Source organism: Mustela nivalis, assembly GCF_964662115.1.
Source record: "Mustela nivalis genome assembly, chromosome: 10".
Classification (NCBI taxonomy): Eukaryota; Metazoa; Chordata; class Mammalia; order Carnivora; family Mustelidae; genus Mustela; species Mustela nivalis.
Window position 1 is genome coordinate 3,755,954 of NC_139029.1, and position 18,204 is coordinate 3,774,157.

The 18,204-nt window shown below is 59.6% G+C and overlaps 2 protein-coding genes across 15 annotated transcripts; both read left to right on the plus strand.

Moving 5' to 3' along the window:
* Nucleotides 1-336: 336 nt before the first annotated feature.
* TAS1R1 (taste 1 receptor member 1) lies at nucleotides 337-9,047 on the plus strand (the record flags this gene model as incomplete). The annotated part of the gene is made up of 6 exons (XM_082686824.1): nucleotides 337-1,443; nucleotides 3,501-3,807; nucleotides 5,310-6,071; nucleotides 6,496-6,708; nucleotides 7,022-7,142; nucleotides 8,116-9,047. The coding sequence occupies exons 1-6, from the start codon at nucleotides 1,253-1,255 to the stop codon at nucleotides 9,045-9,047; spliced, it is 2,526 nt and encodes an 841-aa protein (XP_082542950.1). The 5' UTR covers nucleotides 337-1,252.
* On the plus strand, nucleotides 8,687-16,802 carry ZBTB48 (zinc finger and BTB domain containing 48). 14 transcript variants are annotated; one of them, XM_082686811.1, is made up of 12 exons: nucleotides 8,687-9,579; nucleotides 10,151-10,847; nucleotides 11,114-11,206; nucleotides 11,326-11,567; nucleotides 13,641-13,752; nucleotides 14,336-14,428; nucleotides 14,817-14,903; nucleotides 15,046-15,200; nucleotides 15,553-15,689; nucleotides 15,764-15,928; nucleotides 16,265-16,353; nucleotides 16,443-16,802. In XM_082686811.1, exons 2-12 carry the CDS (start codon nucleotides 10,158-10,160, stop codon nucleotides 16,737-16,739), a joined length of 2,160 nt encoding a protein of 719 aa, XP_082542937.1. In that variant the 5' UTR covers nucleotides 8,687-9,579; nucleotides 10,151-10,157; the 3' UTR covers nucleotides 16,740-16,802. The 14 variants fall into 14 exon arrangements, with proteins under 14 accessions (XP_082542937.1, XP_082542931.1, XP_082542939.1 ...); XM_082686813.1 differs by having other exon boundaries at nucleotides 9,506-9,584; nucleotides 10,155-10,847; XM_082686810.1 differs by having other exon boundaries at nucleotides 9,507-9,584.
* Nucleotides 16,803-18,204: the final 1,402 nt, after the last annotated feature.

The following is an 18,204-nucleotide window of genomic DNA, read 5'->3' on the forward strand; positions in this document are numbered from 1 at the left end:
GCTCCGCCCCGCGGCCCGTCGAGAGGCAGAAGGAAGCGTCCTGGAGCCGCGGGCGCCCTCTACCGGGGGCTCCCGGCAGCGCACCTGGGCCTCCACAGGCCCCTCCGAGGCTCCCGCGGGCCTGGGGATTCCGGGGCCTCAGCCTTGGCCGCACCCCTCCGGGCCGTCCCTCCGCGGGCCCCATTTACATTATGCAAAAGCCCCACCCCGGCCAGATACCCCGCTTTGAGTCCTGGGCCACCATTCCGGAAATCCACTTGGATTTTTTTTCTTGCAGAAAAAGAACCAGGATTGGCGGTTTAAGCAAAACCGGTCTATTTGCATACTGTGTTTGCATGCAGTTGTCTTCGGGCTGAACAGAGCCCCAGTGGATAACAAGGCAAACCCACCACGATTCACTCAAAATTTCGGTGTCAGAAAACAGGCTGGGAGCTCAACTCAAAGCTATGTCTCATTTAGTAAACTGAGGCCCGGGTAAAAAGTTCTAAGATCCACAGCTCTCAGGGCTCCTGGGTGGCTCCGATGGTTCAGCGTCTGCCTTTAGCTCAGGTCATGATCCCAGGGGCCTGGAATCGAGCCCCGCATAGGAGCCCCGCATAGGGCTCTCTGCTCCATGCAGAGCCCGCTTCTCCCTCTCCCTCTGCCATTCCCTCTGCTTGTGCTCTCTGGTTCTCTCGCTGTCAAATAAATGAAATCTTTTAAAAATAAATAAAACCCACAGGAGCCTCCACATTCTGTCCCCCAGAGAAGCTCTGTCTCTGCCTCCTGTCTCTGACCACCATCCCCCCAAATGCCAGGGCTCCCTTCTCTGTTTCTTTAAGTAGGATCAGTGCCCAGGGTGGAGCTCAGCATGGGGCTTTAACCCAAGACCTTGAGATCAAGACCTGAGCCAAGATCAAGAGTCAGCTGCTTAACCCATGCAGCCAGCCAGGTGCCCTTGGGGCTCCCTCTCTGAGCCAGGTGCAACCACAGGCACCAGAGCAAGGACAGAAGCCACAAGCATGCCAAGGAAGGGTCAGTGCGTGCCACCTGGTTTGCATCCGTGCCTTCCCCCTGCCCAGTTCCTGAGAAAGACCACAGGCCCAGAAGGCCAAGGCAAGCAGCCACGTTCCTACGACTGGGTTCCAGCCCCACCCCTGACACAGGCATGAAATTGGGAAGCATCTGGGCGGCTGCTGTCTATCCTATTTAAACGGCAACGTGGTCAGAGAGCTCTGCTCGGCCATGCCAGGCGCAGGAGCGTCTGGCCAGCATGTCACTCCTGGCAGCTCACCTGGTCAGCCGGCTGCTCTCCCTCTCCTGCTGCTGGGCCCTCAGCTGCCACGACACAGAACTGTCTCCTGACTTCAGCCTCGCCGGGGATTACCTCCTTGCAGGTCTGTTCCCTGTGCACTCTCACTGTCCAGGGGTGAGACGCAGGCCCACGGTGACTGTCTGTGACAGGTGAGTGAGGGGTCCTGTGCCTAAAAGGCCCTCTGCCGGCCCTCCTTGGTGGAGACCATGCCCTTTCTGCCCCTGGGGCTGCCGCCTGAACCACCTCCAGTCCCTCGCCATCCTACAGCCACCACCTTCAAGCCCTGGCTAGACCTTCCCTGGCGCCATTTCTCCTTCTTCCTCCTCGTCCTCTTCCTCTTCTTCTTCTTCTCCTCCTCCTCCTCCCCCTCTTCCTCCTCCTTCAACTTCTTTTTTTTTTAAGATTTTATTTATTTGACAGAGAGGGAGCAAGCACAAGTAGGGGGAGAGGCAGAGGGAGAAGCAAGCTCCCCACTGACCAGGGAGCCCAATGTGGGACTCAGTCCCAGGACCGTGGGTCACGACCTGAGCCAAACGCAGATGCCCAATGAACTGAGCCACCCAGGAGCCCCTTCCCTGGCACTTTTGCTCAGGTTCCATTTTGTAATAGGTCATTTTGTCCTGGCTATTAGAGTTATTTTTTTGTAATCCCCTTCCAGTGGTTTCTAGGCTTTGTGACATTAGGAGGTGACAAGGATTAAGCAAGCATGGGGGTGCTTGGGTGGCTCAGTTAAGTGTTTGCCTTTGGCTCAGGTCATGATCCCAGAGTCCTGGGATCGAGCCCCACGTCGGGCTCTCTGCTCAGCGGGGAGCCTGCTTTCCCCTCTCTCTCTGCCTACTTGTGACCTGTCAAATTAAAAAAAAAAAATCTTTAAAAAAAAGAGGATTAAGCAATTATGACTTTTCCTGGCTTCCATGCCCTCCCTGCTCCTCTCCAGGTTCAAACTCCTGAGAATCCCAATGACAAGCCTGGTTTCCCATGAGGAGAAAGGAAAAGCAGTAGATGCTTTAGGAGTTTAGTAAACATATCTTAGATCAGTGCCTTGCCTTCCTGAAGTTGAGGGTCGGTAGAGAAAAACATCTGCTTTTCTCCTAGAGAAGATAAGCTGTTTGCCATCTGTGCAAGTTGAAGATTTGGGATGGTCGATGACGGACCGGAACTCAGTGGCAGGATGCCTCGAACATAAAGCACATCTGAGATTCACAGAGGAGGAAGGTTCTGGAGAGCCTAGTGCAGGAAGTCTGGCCCCAAGAGCTACAGATAGGAGCCAGGGAAGAGAAGATTTGGGGAAGAGGAGACACGTGGACACCCACTTCTGAAGGCAGCACGGTGGGAGGCACTGAGTTTCCTCTGAGGGACTCAAGGACAGAAGTGATAGAAATGATGATGCAAGACCCTTCCAGCAGGCACAGAGGGTGGGAGGGGGAATGTGCCTACACACTCTTTAGCAGACCTGAACCCTGTCCCTGTAGGGACGCAGCCAGTAGTTCCCAAGAGGCAGTGAGGAACACAGGCCCTCACCACATTCATGAGTGTCCTGGTGAGAAGCACTAGTTAAACAAGGTTAAACAGGTGTGTGGTTAACTTTTTGTGTCAGCCTGACCAGGGTATGGTGCCCAGTTGTTTGGCCAAACACCAGGCTAGATGCTGCCGTGAAGGTTAACATTTAACTCAACACGGTGAGTAAAGCAGATGGTTTTCCGTCGTGTGGGTGGGCCTCATCCAATCAGCTGAAGACCTTAAGAGAAAAGACTGAGGTCCCCTAATAAGGAAGGAATTCGGCCTTCACACTCAAGATGGCAGCATCAGCCACGGAGGGCATTTCTGGCCTGCCCTGCACACGTCACACTTGTTGGCCCCACAACCACGTGAGCCAATTCCTTAAAACCACCTTCCTTCTCTCTGTACATGCAGTTGGCTGTTTCTCTGGAGAACCCCAGCCGCAGCAGGTGTCTCTGACACCGGACTTCATTGGCTTCCACCGCTAATATGCTCATCTGGGGGGCGTGGTTTGCGGTTTCTCCCACTTGTACCCCCCACCCCACCCAAAGGCCTGTTAACACAACTGTGTGTATGGCACAGGGCCCACACTGAGGTCACGGTTATGGGCACTGGACAGATGACCACCGAGTTTCCTTCCTACCCTCCAAAGAGGGTTGCAGCAAGGCCTTGCTCTTCTTGGCTCTCAGCCTGGCTCTCTCCACAGACCCAACAGCTTCAATGGCCATGGCTACCACCTCTTCCAGGCCATGCGCTTTGGCGTCGAGGAGATCAACAACTCCACGGCCCTGTTGCCCAATGTCACCTTGGGGTACCAGCTGTACGATGTGTGCTCCGAGTCGGCCAACGTGTATGCCACACTAAATGTGCTCTCTGTGCTGGGGACGCATCACATAGAGGTCCGGGCAAACCCCGCCCACTACTCCCCTGCAGCGCTGGCAGTGATTGGGCCTGACACCACCAGCCACGCTGCCACCACCGCAGCCCTGCTGAGCCCCTTTCTGGTGCCCCTGGTAAGCTGGGGGCCCCAGCAGTGTGTCCCCCTCCCCTTCTGGCAAGGCCAGTTGCGGCTGGGGGTGGTGGGCTGGAACTGCTGGGCCCCCGGGCCAGTCTGGCCCCCTGCATCTTCTGGGTGGTCACCACTCTGAGTCACATTGCAGGGGGTTCTGCCCCGTCACAGTCCTGGCGCCACCATTTCTTTCTTCCTCCCCAAGTGCTGCTTCCAGACCTTCTTGCTTCAGTGGTCCGGAGAAAACCCATTCTCCTTAGAAGGCCCTTCACTCTGCGCGCACCGTCTTCTTTATGAAGGAAGGAACACCCTTCGTTTCCTGCGCCCAGACTCCACTTCTCCCCTGCGCTCCCTCTTCTCCTGCCTTCCTCTCCCTGTCCAGGCACAGGCTTAGGCTCAGAGAGGTGCAGTCCACCACTCAGAGGGCTGAACCCCAGGCCTTGCCCCCTCCTCTGCTTGTCAGCCTTTCCTCGGCAGCCTGTAAGCCTGTCAGCCAGCCTGCCCATCTTTTGGGCACCTCCCCTCCCAGCACTGTCCTCCTGCCCCCGTTCCACGGAAACTGACCTGCAGGGCTGCTAGTCCTGTTCGCTCCCCTCTTGCCATTTGCTTCTCAACCTCCTGCCCTGGCCGCTGGCCCACCACTCCTGCTCTTGTTGTGACCTGGAGGGCTTTCTCGGTCTCCAAATCCAACAGATGCTTTTCAGTCCCTGTGTTCTAAGCTCTGAGCCTCCTTCCTGGAAGCTCATCCAGGGTCTCCACTGCCTGGACCCAGCAGGCCCCAAACTGAGTTATCTCCCTAGAAAACTGGAGCTTCTTTCTTCCTGCATCCCTCCCTCCTGCTTCTCTACTCAAGCCAGGAAATGGGCAGGCCTACCTACAGTCCTCTGCCCCCCACCCCCCAGTTAGCCCATCACCGTGGCCTCTGCATTTACCTTCTAAATGCTGCTCAGTCTGTCCCCTCTTCTACCTCACCACTGCCACAGCTCTAACTCAGACCACCAACTTCTGTCATCTAGACGGTTCCATCAGCCTTCTAAGGGTTCTCCCGACTCTGGTCTTGAGCCTCTTCTAACATGTTCCTCATTGAAATCGGAGACACACTCCTAAAGCACAAGTTGGACCATATCACTTCTCTGGCTAAACATTTAGGGGCTCCCCATGGTCTATAGATAAAGACCAGGTCTCTGAGCCTGACAATTAAGGCCTTCTGCCCTGACCAGACAGACTGACTTTTGTGCTCCTTCTTCCAGACAGGTCATCTGCCTCTGACCTCCTGGGTCATTTCACTCCCTCTGTGCAGCTTCTATTCCCTTCCCCTTGGGTTTCTGCCTCTTCCCCAGATGTACCTTGTCAGCCTCCTATGTCCAGCGGAGCTCTCCTTGAGGGCCAGGCAGGAACCAGGTGTCCCTCCTCCCCAGGTCCCAGTACCCAGCAAAGGGCCAGCAGTAGGGGGGGGCGCTGAGTTGAGACTGATGCCACTGAACTTGCTGAACGGAACCCCCACAGGTCAGCTACGAGGCCAGCAGTAGGATGCTCGGAGTGAAGCGGTATTACCCGTCGTTTCTGCGCACCATCCCCAGTGATGAGCACCAGGTGGAGGTCCTGGTGCTGCTGCTGCAGAGGTTTGGGTGGGTCTGGATCTCGCTGGTGGGCAGCGACGGCGACTATGGGCAGCTGGGGGTGCAAGCACTGGAGGAGCTGGCCCCCCAGCAGGGCATCTGCATTGCCTTCAAGGATATCATACCCTTCTCTGCCTACCCGGGGAGTGAGAGGATGCAGGCCATGATGCTTCACCTGGCCCGAGCGAGGACCACCGTGGTGGTCGTCTTCTCCAGCAGGCAGCTGGCCAGGGTGTTCTTCGAGTCCGTGGTGCTGACCAACCTCACCGCCAAGGTGTGGATCGCCTCCGAGGACTGGGCCATCTCCAGACACATCAGCAGCGTGCCCGGGATCTGGGGCATCGGCACGGTGCTGGGTGTGGCCATCCAGCAGAGGCTTGTCCCTGGCCTGAAGGAGTTTGAAGAGGCCCATGTCCGGGCAGCTAAGGGGGCCTATGGACCTTGCTCCGAGGGCTCCTGGTGTAGCAGCAACCAACTGTGCAGGGAGTGCCGGGGTTTCACGGCACAGCAGATGCCCAAACTCAGCGCCTTCTCCATGAGCTCTGCCTACAACGTCTACCGGGCTGTCTATGCAGTGGCGCATGGCCTGCACCAGCTCCTGGACTGTGCCTCTGGAGCCTGTTCCAGGGACAAGGTCTATCCCTGGCAGGTAAGGGAGCCCAGCCCTTGGCACCCTGAAACAGGGTGATTACCTGAGGCAAGCACAGTGATCACTCTCTGGCATAACTAGGTACCGGGGTAGGGGACAAAGGCCACTGATCAGAGGACTGATGTCCTCTCTTAGGCTTCGCTTCTCTGAACCTCAGTCCCTCCCCCTCACCATGCTTCAGATCCAGGACTGAAAATCAGTGTAAAGGAGGTCCTTTGTTAGACGCTTCCTCTCAGGAGGCTGGTTGGGAGGGTTGGGGGGCTTCCTTGGAGGAGGAGGGATCTGAATTTCCAGATGGACGGAAGCCACCTCAATAGAAGCACAAGGCCCCAGGCACTTGCTTCCTGAGCCTTCTAGGTCGGGGCGACCGAGAAGGAACCGTCTTTGCTATCTAGGACAGCTTCCTGATGCCTGTTTATTTCAGCTTCTGGAACAGATCCGCAAAGTGAATTTCCTTCTACATGAGGATAATGTGATGTTTAATAACAAAGGGGATCCTCTCAGCAGCTATGATATAATTGCCTGGGACTGGAGTGGCTCCAAGTGGACCTTCAGGGTCATTGGCTCCTCCACGGGTCCTCCAGTTCAGCTGGACATAAATAAAACCAAAATCCGGTGGCACGGAAAGGACAACCAGGTAAGAGACATGGTCCCGCGCCAGGGGACTGCCTTATGGGCAGCCTGGAGCCTGGGGATGCTCTGGACACAGCTTACAAAGAGCCGGAGGGGGATTCCAGGTACTCGGCCAACAAGGCTCTATCCAGCCCTGCCAGGGCAGCCCCCCAGGCAATACCCAGATGGTTGGCTGCTGCTGGTTTACAAAACCAGGGGCTCTGCCCTGGGAGTGAGCAGCGAAAACAGATGCACAGAGATCATTGCCCATTCTACACGTGAGCATCTCTTCACCTGAGCCACTCCGTATGGTTAAAAACACCTGTGGCTTCTTGCAGGTGCCTAAGTCCGTGTGCTCCAGTGACTGTCTGGAAGGGCACCAGCGGGTCATTGTGGGTTTCTACCACTGCTGCTTTGAGTGTGTGCCTTGTGAGGCCGGGACCTTCCTCAACAAGAGTGGTGAGTGCCCAAGAGAGTGGGCGATGACTGGGCACTCCTAGGGTCTGTAGAGCAGATGAGGGGATCCCCCTTGGGTCACACATGTGCAAAACCAGGGCCTTGCTCACTTCGCTGCCTATTAGGTATGGGACGGAGAACACCTGCCACCAAACTGAATTCCGACGAAGCAGAAAGAAACAAGCAGTTGAAGTCCTCAGACCCACTATGTCTTTTACTAGAGAGCTCCCAGCCCAATTCCTACAGGAGCAACTTTATCCTAAATTCAATGTCTTTATGCAAACAGATGTAGCTATGTTCCCTTGGACACTCCCATGCTACCTGTGCAAAGTCCCTCCCATTGCCCATGCTGAAGACAGCCAGCACCTTGAACAGCTTGGCCTGAATGCAGACACTGTTGTATCTGCAGCTGAAGAATCAACATATTCCACCCAGCGATAGAAGGTTAAGATCAGAGAGCAAATTGGGGTAGCTAAGGGCTCAGCCCAGAGCTGGATCCCATGAGCCACATTCTTTCCTTCACCTCTCTGTGGGCATGGAAATGTGTGTCTTCTGTTCTCAGAGTCAGAGAAACCACAGAATGGCAGCACAGGAAGGTGGATTTGGTTAAGGGAAGTGCTGGGGAGGGATGAAAATACCCTTCCTCCAGGGCTGACTGCTCCTATGGCCTCACTGGTATGTGGGCAGAGTCCCCAGAGTGAGGTTCTCCCTAAGGACCTCTTGGTTTCCAAGCCCAGGGGTTCATGAGCTAGTTAGAACGTACCCAAGCATCGCCAGAATCTGTAATTCATACAGGCATCTTGAAGAAACACTTGGCCTGGGGACCACACTCAGGGCCACCCCCATCTCACCGCGCCCAGTAGCGCCCAGCTCCTGTGGGACAGCCCTCCTAGCACCCTGCAGGCCTATGCGGCCTCCCTTCCTCACTCCTGTTCTGCTCTTCTAGCTCTCAGGAGCCTTCTGGCTTTCCTTCCAGACCTCCACAGCTGCCAGCCTTGTGGGAAAGAAGAATGGGCACCTGAGGGAAGTGAAACCTGCTTCCCACGCACCGTGGTGTTCTTGACTTGGCATGAACCCTTCTCTTGGGTGCTGCTGGCAGCTAACACCCTGCTCCTGGTGCTGGTGACTGGGACTGCTGGCCTGTTTGCCTGGCATTTAGAGACCCCCGTGGTGAGGTCAGCTGGGGGCAGGCTGTGCTTCTTCATGCTGGGCTCCCTGGCAGGGGGCAGCTGCGGGCTCTATGGCTTCTTCGGGGAGCCTACCCTGCCCACGTGCTTGCTGCGCCAAGGCCTCTTTGCCCTCTGTTTTGCCATCTTCCTGTCCTGCCTGACAATCCGCTCCTTCCAACTGGTCTTTATCTTCAAGTTTTCTGCCAAGGTACCCACCTTCTACCACGCCTGGGTCCGAAACCATGGTCCCAGCCTATTTGTGGTCACCAGTTCAGTGGCCCAGCTGCTCATCTGTCTGACTTGGCTTGCGGTGTGGACCCCGCGGCCCACCAGGGAGTACCAGCGCTTCCCTCAGCTGGTGGTGCTGGACTGCACAGAGGCCAACTCAGTGGGCTTCCTGTTGGCTTTCGCCTACAACGGCCTCCTGTCCCTCAGCGCCTTTGCCTGCAGCTACCTGGGCAAGGACCTGCCAGAGAACTACAATGAGGCCAAATGCGTCACCTTCAGCCTGCTCCTCAACTTCGTGGCCTGGATCGGCTTCTTCACCACGGCCAGCGTCTACCAGGGCAAGTATCTGCCCGCGGTCCACGTGCTGGCGGCGCTGAGCAGCCTGAGCGGCGGCTTCGGCGGTTATTTCCTCCCCAAGTGCTACGTGATCCTGCGCCGCCCGGATCTCAACAGCGCCGAGCACTTCCAGGCCTCCATCCAGGACTACACGCGGCGCTGCGGCTCCACCTGACCGCGGAGGCGGGCAGGGCCAGCCCTGGGATGGGGGTGAGGGGCGGGCCTGACACCTCCTCCGGCTCGGGGGTCGCGGGTCGAGCGAGGCGCGCGCGGCCTGCGCTCTCCGGGAGGCCCCTGGACCCGCAAGGTGTACGCTCGCGGAGTCCGGCCCAGGCTCCGGGCTGCCAATAAAGCGGTGAAATGTGCGTCCCGGCTGCGCTTGCTGTCTGGGGCGAGGGTGGGGCGAGGCCGCCGCGGGGCCCAACCGCAGCCGGAACCCCCTGACGGGGCCCCGGCCGGGCGAAGAGCCGGCGCCCAGCTGGGCGTTGCCAAGCAACTCCGGGAGGCGAGCCCGACGCCTAGAGAACTGGGCCCGGCCCCCTCGCCCCACCCCATTGGCCGTTCTCTGCGTGGCCCCGCCCCGAGGGCGGTGCCAAAGCCCTGCGCCTCCGGGTCTTTCGCTCCGTCCGGCGCGCCCTGACGTCACGTCCTGCGGCGGCGACGGCGGCGACGGCGGCGGCGGCGTCTCCGTACGGTCGGCCGTGCACGTAAGGTCTGGGCAGTTGGTCAGGGGTGCTGTGGAGACAACGAGGTCCGGGGTCGGTGGAGCCGACGCGGGGGGCACGGGCCGGGGTGAGGACATCGGGGGGAACGGGGCGAGGGAGGGAAGAGCTGCGGGCCGCCGTGGCCGCCTTCCGCCCGGCCTCCCGGGACGTGTGGGCGCGCCGTGGGTTCTGCTCACCTGTCTGCCCCCGCAGCCCTTTCCTGCCACGGGTCCTCTGGCCGTGCCAGGCCGGTCACTTCGCGCCGACCCCCCGATTCTTTTCCCACACTGATTCCTCCCACCCGCACCTCCTCACGCCGGTCCTGTCCCCCGCCAAGCCATGCTTCCGCCCCCTGTGGTCCCTGCCCTACCCGGTGTGGGCGGCTCGCCGGGCTCTCACCCCCCGAGGCGTTCAGCCCATTCCTGGCTCAGCTGGCACGCTCTAACCTTGACCCAGGCCCTCGCTGAGATCAGTGGTGACTGGTTGAGCAGAGTGCGCCTCCCCTTTCCCCCTTTCCCTCGCTCCTGCTGGGATGGGCCGGCCAGGGTGTCACTTTTGCCTTCCTGTCCTCCAGACAGACCATGGATGGCTCCTTCATCCAGCACAGCGTGAGGGTTCTGCAGGAGCTCAACAAGCAGCGGGAGAAGGGCCAGTACTGTGATGCCACCCTGGATGTGGGGGGCCTGGTGTTCAAGGCCCACTGGAGTGTCCTGGCCTGCTGCAGCCACTTCTTCCAGAGCCTCTATGGGGATGGCTCAGGGGGCAGCGTTGTCCTCCCTGCCGGCTTCGCCGAGATCTTTGGTCTCCTGTTGGACTTCTTCTATACTGGTCACCTTGCTCTCACCTCAGGAAACCGGGATCAGGTGCTCTTGGCAGCCAGGGAGTTGCGAGTGCCAGAGGCTGTGGAGCTGTGCCAGAGTTTCAAGCCCAAAACCTCAGTGGGGCAGGCAACGAGTGGCCAAAGCGGGCTGGGGAAGCCTGGCCCCCGGAATGTGAACAGCCACCTCAAGGAGCCGGCAGGCTTGGAGGAGGAGGACGATTCGAAGGCGCTGGGTCAGGTCCCCAGGGACCAGGAGATCAGTGGCAATCACAGCCCCGAGAGGCCCCAGCTTGCTCTCCCTGCCCACAGCGAGAGCCCCTCCTTTCACCGTGGGAAACTCAAGCCGACCTTAAAGCTTTGTCCCTCAGAGGACAAGGAGCCCGAGGATTGCAAAGTCCCCCCTAGGCCCTTTGAGGCTGAAGGTGTTCAGCTGCAGAGCGGGAATAATGAGGTATTGTGCCCAGGGTGCTGGGAATGGGGAGGTGGGAGTCAGCGGGAAGAGATTGACACTCTTCTGGGGTAATCTGGACCCCTAAGTAGATTCTTAGTTATGTGGGTTTGGAATAGGTTTTCTTTGAACCTAGGAATCTGGCTCTAGTCGTTCTGACCTTTCTATGAGTCACAGCTGTCGAGGATTGGCAGTCTCTTGGGGTTGGATAGCTGGCCTCAGGGTTACAGGGGTTTCCCGACGGTGGTGAAATCCAGCCAGACTTCCAGCTCCCCACAGAGAGAGCCGCTGCTCTCCAAATCCAAGATTCCGACGTGACCTGCCTTAGGACCCTGATGGGAGCAGTCACCGATAAAGGGAAGGTGTGTGGGTTAGGCCTTGGGATGGAACTGGATGGCGCTGGCTGCCCTGGACATCTGTTCCCCAGAACTCCCGCTGATTAATTTGGTGACCTCGCTTCCTGCTGCCTTTTCTGCTCTAGTGGGAAGTGGTGGTTCAAGTTGAGGACGACGGGGATGGTGATTACGTTTCAGAGACTGAGACCTTGCCAACCAGGAGGAAATCAAACGTGATCAGAAAGCCGTGTGCCGCTGAGCCAGCCCTGAGCGCAGGTTCCCTGGTAGCAGAGCCCGCTGAGAACAGAAAAGGTACAGCGGTGCCAGTTGAATGCCCCACATGTCATAAAAAGTTCCTCAGCAAATATTATCTAAAAGTCCACAACAGGTAAACGGTCTGTTTTGTAATTTTCTTTTCCTGTCGCTCTTTTCTTGGTAGGGGAGGGGCCTGCACTGCACTCTTTTGGGCCATGTGGGGGCCGGGGGCTCCGTTGCAGATTCACGTAGTGCCCGATGTCCACCTGCCTCTCCTCATCGGGGAGTGAGAACCTGGCCTCGGGTCAGATTTCTTCTTCCTTCTCCTACTCCTAGTGGGTGTTTGCACACTTGTTAATAAGTCCCACGCACTGTGGACCGTGACCTGTAGTTGCCCTCTGCTAAGGGGACGAGAGAAACGCGTGGCCTGTGCTGTATTTCTAAAGCCTGGCAGTGTGGGCTTTGGGCCAAGATGTCAGTCTTTCAGGCTGGTGCCTCTTGTGATTCTGGGGACATGGTCGTTTGTTTAAACCTGCATTGTCTGGAAAGGTAGCGACATGCCATATGAAGCTATGCTAGCTCAAAATAAAAGTAAAAATGAGTTCCGTTTCTTAGATGCACTGGCCACATTTCAAGTGTTCCGGAGTTGGTGGGGGCCCTGGCTGCTGACTGAGCACAGACCGAACGTTTCCATGGTCACAGGTTTCTTGACAGCGCTGCTCCAGGTCTCTGCAAGGCCTCCAGGGGTGGCCGCTAGAGACGTGCTTTCTAGACCTGCTGTCTCATAGTCCGAGTCGTCACTAGGCTGATTTCTTGCCAGGCCAGGTTGGGGCACACACGCCTTCTCAGCGTGGCGCTCTGGGAAGGTGGCGGTGATGAGCTGGAGTCGCTGCCGGCTGAGGATTGCTCGCCCTGCTTTGGGGCAGCGGTGGCCACTGGGGTCTGGGGAAGTGCCAGTGTGGGAGGCCCCCTGGGTTGGTCCACATCTGCCTGATGCTCCCCCAGCAGGAGGCTTGGGTGCAGGCACCGTCCCCATCCCTACCTTGGGCTGCAGGCTCCTGGACTGGCCTTGAGACCTGGGAAGGGATGATGCCCTCGCGGGGTCATGAGGTCACTGGGATGAGGACAGTCCGTGGAGGGGCAGAGGAGAGAACCATCTGGCCTCGGAGGACTGGTGAGCGCGCTCCCAGTGTGCTCAGGTGCTCTGAGGTCACGGTTCATGAGCTCGTTCGTTCTGCTGGGCGGCTGACAAGACTGGTGTGCGTGCTTGGGGGTAGCTTAGCAAATGCAGCAGAGGCGTCAGGGCGCCTGCCTCTCAGCAGGGCCGCGCAGACTGGAACTGACAGATGCCAACTTGACCGTGTGGTGGAAGATGGGAGGTGCCACAGAAGAAAGCAGGGGCAGAGCCCTGCCCAGAGGTCGGAGGGTTCAGGGGGAGGTGGTGGTGCAGCTTTAAAGAAAGGAATTTGGAGGAGACTCACAGGACGTGGGACCTTCACCGAGAGAATGGCTGCGGGGAGTGTTGTGGGTCGAGGAGGGCCAGAGTAGAGACCCCAGAGTGAGCGGGCGGGTCGGCAAACATCGGGGAGGCCAGAGCTGGGGAGCGATGTAAGGGGCTGGCGGGCTGTGCCTCCGAGGCGCCAGGCTTTCCTCGGGGTGAAATGGGCAGTGTTGCAGGGTTGGGAGCAAAGGGCCGCTGAGGTCTGACTACATCTCAGGGTCGCCCTGGAGGCTGGAGTTCACGGTGTCGAGGCAGGCGTGGAGCACCACATGAGACAGGGCTCAGGCAGGGGACGGCCCGGCTGCACGAGGCGGTAGGAGTGGAGGCCAGGCGAAGCGGTCGGGTTCTGGCTGTGGTCGTGATGGCAAAGCCCACAGAAGTTGAGGCGGACTGTGCGGTTTCTCTGGGGAGTCTGGACCCAGGGGTTATTTCTGTGGTGAGATGCTGGCCAGCTGGGCCCGTGTGGCTCTGCAGGGCCCTCCATGTGCAGCCGTGCGGGCTCCCGTGCGGAGGAGGGCTTCTGGGCGCACCTGTGTGGCTTCGTCAGCCAGGTCTGACCAAGCCAAGTGGGGAGTCATGGCCGGGACTGCTCTTCCTCTCTGCTGTGGAGCCCAGCACTGCCGGTGGGGGAGCCGGAGGGGCGCTGGGCGAGGGAGCGGTGGGGAGTCGCTCAGGCCCCACACCCTCTGTGCCTTCTCCTGGCAGGAAACACACTGGGGAGAAACCCTTCGAGTGTCCCAAATGTGGAAAGTGTTACTTTCGGAAGGAGAACCTCGTGGAGCACGAAGCCCGGAATTGCATGAACCGCTCCGAACAGGTACCTGTGGGTTGGCCCAGGATCTGTGGGCAGAGCACGCTGGCCTTTGTCTTCCTGAGAGGGGCCCCCAGGAGACAGTCTTAGGACTGTAAATCCAAGAGAGCTGGAGTGTCCTTGGGTGCCATCGAGTCCACTGCCTGGTATCACAGGTGGGCACATCGGTCCCAAGAGCAGGAGGGACTTGGTGGGAGGCATTTTGGGCTTGCCCTGTGGGCCCCGGGACTCTGGAGAAGGGGTGTCTAAGTGGGGGGGATGGCTGCTGAGAAAGGCCACCTGCCCGCACGCCGTGGGCTGGCCCGTGTGACGTGGCCAACTAAATTCCACCCTCTTCTTCCTAGAGGCCTGTTGCCGGGGGTTGCGGGGGAGGTCTCTCAGCCCCTGCCCCAGCCTGGCATGGGGGGTTTGTAGAGCTCGGCGACCGGCAGGGTCAGGGCAGGCAGGTCACGTGTTGCCCTCTCCCACCCTAGCGTCCCCCCCCTCGGGCAGACTCCTCCCAGCAGCGAGTGGAAGCCCGGGCAGAGGCTGCCGTCGCAGGCAGAGGCCCCCCCCTGATGCCGGCCCTGCTTGCCCCTCACACTGCCAGGTCTTCACGTGCTCCGTGTGTCAGGAGACCTTCCGCCGGAGGATGGAGCTGCGGGTCCACATGGTGTCCCACACCGGAGAGATGCCTTACAAGGTCAGGCTTGGCCTGTCCCCAGGGCAGTGGGCAGAGGGGCAGCCCCAGGATCCCTCTTGCCAAGCCCCCTACATGGGATGATGCTAGGTGCCGCCTCCTCGCTAGCTGTCAAGGTGCTCAGCCTTCCCTACCCATCTTGTGTCCCCTACTTTCGGGCTGGGACACTGGCCCTTTCTGGGTCCTTCTTTCCTTCCATGGAGGGCGGGCTCCGTGTCCCTGTGGGCATGGCACTGGCAGCCCTCTCTGGAGCATTCTTTACCCCAGCTCACGGAACCTCCTGGCATCTTAGGCTTGGCCCTGCTGTTGGGTTCCTGCCCCCACAGCTGGGGGCAGTCAGGGTTCCCTTGGTGTGAGTAGCCAAAGAGGTGACCTTGGGCCTGTTTTCCAGTGCTCCTCCTGCTCCCAGCAGTTCATGCAGAAGAAGGACTTGCAGAGCCACCTGATCAAGCTGCACGGCGCCCCCAAGCCCCACGCCGTGAGTGCCGGGCCGGCTGGGCACTGGGAACTGGCAGTGGCGAGAGGTGGTCAGAGCCAGGCGGGCTACAGTGGCTTCTGTTTGTGGAGGACAGGGAGCCCCTCCCTGCCCTCAGCACGGTCTTGCTCCGTCTGTCGTATAGTGTCCCACCTGTGCCAAGTGCTTCCTGTCCCGGACGGAACTGCAGCTGCACGAGGCTTTCAAGCACCGTGGGGAGAAGCTGTTCGTGTGTGAGGAGTGTGGGCACAGGGCCTCCAGCCGGAATGGCCTGCAGATGCACATCAAGGCCAAGCACAGGTGTGCACAGGTGGTCTTTCCCCAGGCCGGTGCGTGGGCCTGGAAGACAGACTCAGCTGAGGCTTGTGTGGGACTGGAGCCGCTCTGGTGGCGGCACCTGAGGGATAAGAGAGTTTGCCGGGCCCAAGGGTCGGGGGAGAGTCTTAGTGTCCTGCGGCTCCCGGGATGGGGCTGGTGCGCCTTTCCCTGCCGGCACCGCCCCAGCCCTCCTTCCGCACCGCGGGTCTCAGCCAGGGCCTGGTCCCCCGCGTCAGGCGGCCGTGCTTCGGGCGGATGGTTTCCTTGGGCCAGGGGCAGAGTGAAGGGGGCTGCTTCCCTTGCTGATGGTGTCTGTGTCCCCCCGCCCGGGCAGGAACGAGAGGCCGTACGTCTGTGAGTTCTGCAGTCACGCCTTCACCCAGAAGGCCAACCTCAACATGCACCTGCGCACGCACACCGGCGAGAAGCCCTTCCAGTGCCACCTCTGCGGCAAGACCTTCCGCACGCAAGGTGAGGCGGCCCCGGCCTTTCCCTGTGCTGGGGCCGAGGCCCGGCGGCTGAGCTCCCCTGTCTTGTCCCCACAGCCAGCCTGGACAAGCACAACCGCACCCACACGGGCGAGAGGCCGTTCAGCTGTGAGTTCTGCGAGCAGCGCTTCACGGAGAAGGGGCCCCTGCTGAGGCACGTGGCGAGCCGCCACCAGGAGGGCCGGCCTCACTTCTGCCAGATCTGTGGGAAGACCTTCAAAGGTACTTGGCTTTGTATCCCTCGCATGTCCCTGAGTGCCGCGGGGGATCTGAGCAGGCTGGAGTCTCTGCGGGAAGAGGCAGCAGTCGCTTCTGTGTGCGCCTCTTTGGCATGAAACCTTGCCGGAGGATCTCGTTTCCTGTGCCTTCAAGACGAGCTTGGAGCTGCCGCAAGGTGGGGGTGGAAGCTCCGGAGGGTTCTGTGCAGGGCCCTCGGGGTGCTGCTGCCGCCAGAGGGGGGCCGTGAGGCAGCCACACACCCGGACTGCCCCCACCGCAGCACCAGCTGCTCACTTCCCTCCTCTCCTGATGCCGGGTCCCTTCCCTCCCCTTCCGCAGCCGTGGAGCAGCTGCGCGTGCACGTCAGAAGGCATAAGGGGGTCAGGAAGTTCGAGTGCACGGAGTGTGGCTACAAGTTCACCCGGCAGGTAGGCCTGGAGCCAGAGGCCGCGCTCCTGCCCCCTCGGGCCCCACACCTCTCCCGGGCCAGCCCTGAGGCCTCTTGCCTCCGCCCTAGGCCCACCTCCGGAGGCACATGGAGATCCACGACCGGGTGGAGAACTACAATCCGCGGCAGCGCAAGCTCCGGAACCTGGTCATTGAGGACGAGAAGATGGTGGTGGTGGCACTGCAGCCCCCCGCCGAGCTGGAGGTGGGCTCTGCTGAGGTCATCGTGGCGTCCCTGGCTCAGGGCGGCCTGGCCTCCCAGCTCCCTGGCCAGAGACTCTGTGCGGAGGAGAGCTTGGGGAGCCCGAGTGTCATGGAGCCCTCGCTCATCATCACAGCGGCCATCCCCGAGGACTGTGACACGTAGCCGCCCTACTGCCATCTCCTGCTTGGCCCCAGCCCCCAATAAACCACACGGCTTTGGACTTCAGTGTTTCAGCCTGTCTGGCGGTCGTTCCCCGGTCACCTAGTTTCCCCGGCTGTGCTGCTTTCCCCTAGAGTCTAGAAGAAACGGTACCTTGCCCAGACATCCCTGTACCTCGGGTGCTGCTCAGCCAGCAGCTTCCCCACCTTGTCAGGAGACCTCAGCAGAGTGAGACGCTTGGGTGCTTTCCTCTGGGCTTGTCTCGGTGTCCTAGAACTGGGAGTGGGGCGTTGCTGTTTCCCAGCCGTGGTGCTGCCACCTGGTGGGGGTAGAATTCATTACCAGACCTCTGCAGTCCCGGCCCCCCGGAGAGGACCTTGCTGGTGTGCAGCAGATCCCACTGGGGAGCTGAGGATGGGGCTCTGGTTCACAGGCCCTGGACCCTGGCTGGCAGAGGACCACAGACCGGATCCTTTCCTTGGGAGGGTCCTAACTTGCTTTGCTTGTCGAGGGGGCCTGGAGTTCAGGCAACACCACGTTTGGAATGACAGAAGGCCCTGCTGGTCCCCGGGTTCAGCAGCCACAGGGACAGCAGGGCCGGGTGCCAGTTCACAGAGGAAGACTGTGGGGTGCTCAGCTTTATTAATAGCACTGTGACCTGACGCAAACGATTGCTTCATTTCCTCATCTTTAGTGGAATTAGGACCAGCCCAACCCTCTGTGCCAGGATCGCTGCAGTCATCTGCGGCTGGGTGGCGGGCCGCCCGGGGACTTCCCTGGAGGCTGGAGGGCGGGGGTCTGTGCCTGGCAGGAGAGTGCTGGGTGTGAGCCTGGGCCCCTCTCCACAGGTTTCCTCCCAGCACGGTGGCTGGCTGCCAAGGATGAATGTTCCTACATGCCAAAATTGTGAGGCCTCCTCATGACGTAGCCCTCAAGTCACATAGTGTCACCTTTACCAAGCTATGTTGGGCCAGGTCATCACCAGAACGTCACTCCCCAGATTTGGGAGGAGGGGATGGGTGTTAAGGACTGCACACAACAGTTCACAGCCACCCCACCCGGAGCACAGGGCCCTGCTCAGTGCTTGGCACGGAGCAGAGTCTGAATGGGGCCCTGATGGTTGTGGCGGACAGCTTAAGTCAGGGACCACCTAAATCCCATCACTGGGACTTCTCCAAAACACCAGGCCCGTGCTCTGCTAAATCCCTCCTGGATTTTGAGGAGGACAATCTGTTTTAGACCCAGAACCAATCTAAGCTGCTTTCTTTCTATTCCTTGACCACGGGGGCATTCAGAGGTAAAGACCATATTCCGGGATTCAGGGACAACCCCAGATGCCCAGGCTATGCACGGTCCCACGGGCACTTCGGGGAGGTTGTTACGGAGGTGATGAACTATGGCCTCAAGATGCTCCCTTCCCTTGTCCAGGCCTTGGCCTTTCCTTTGAGTCTACATGAGGCAGCTTTCT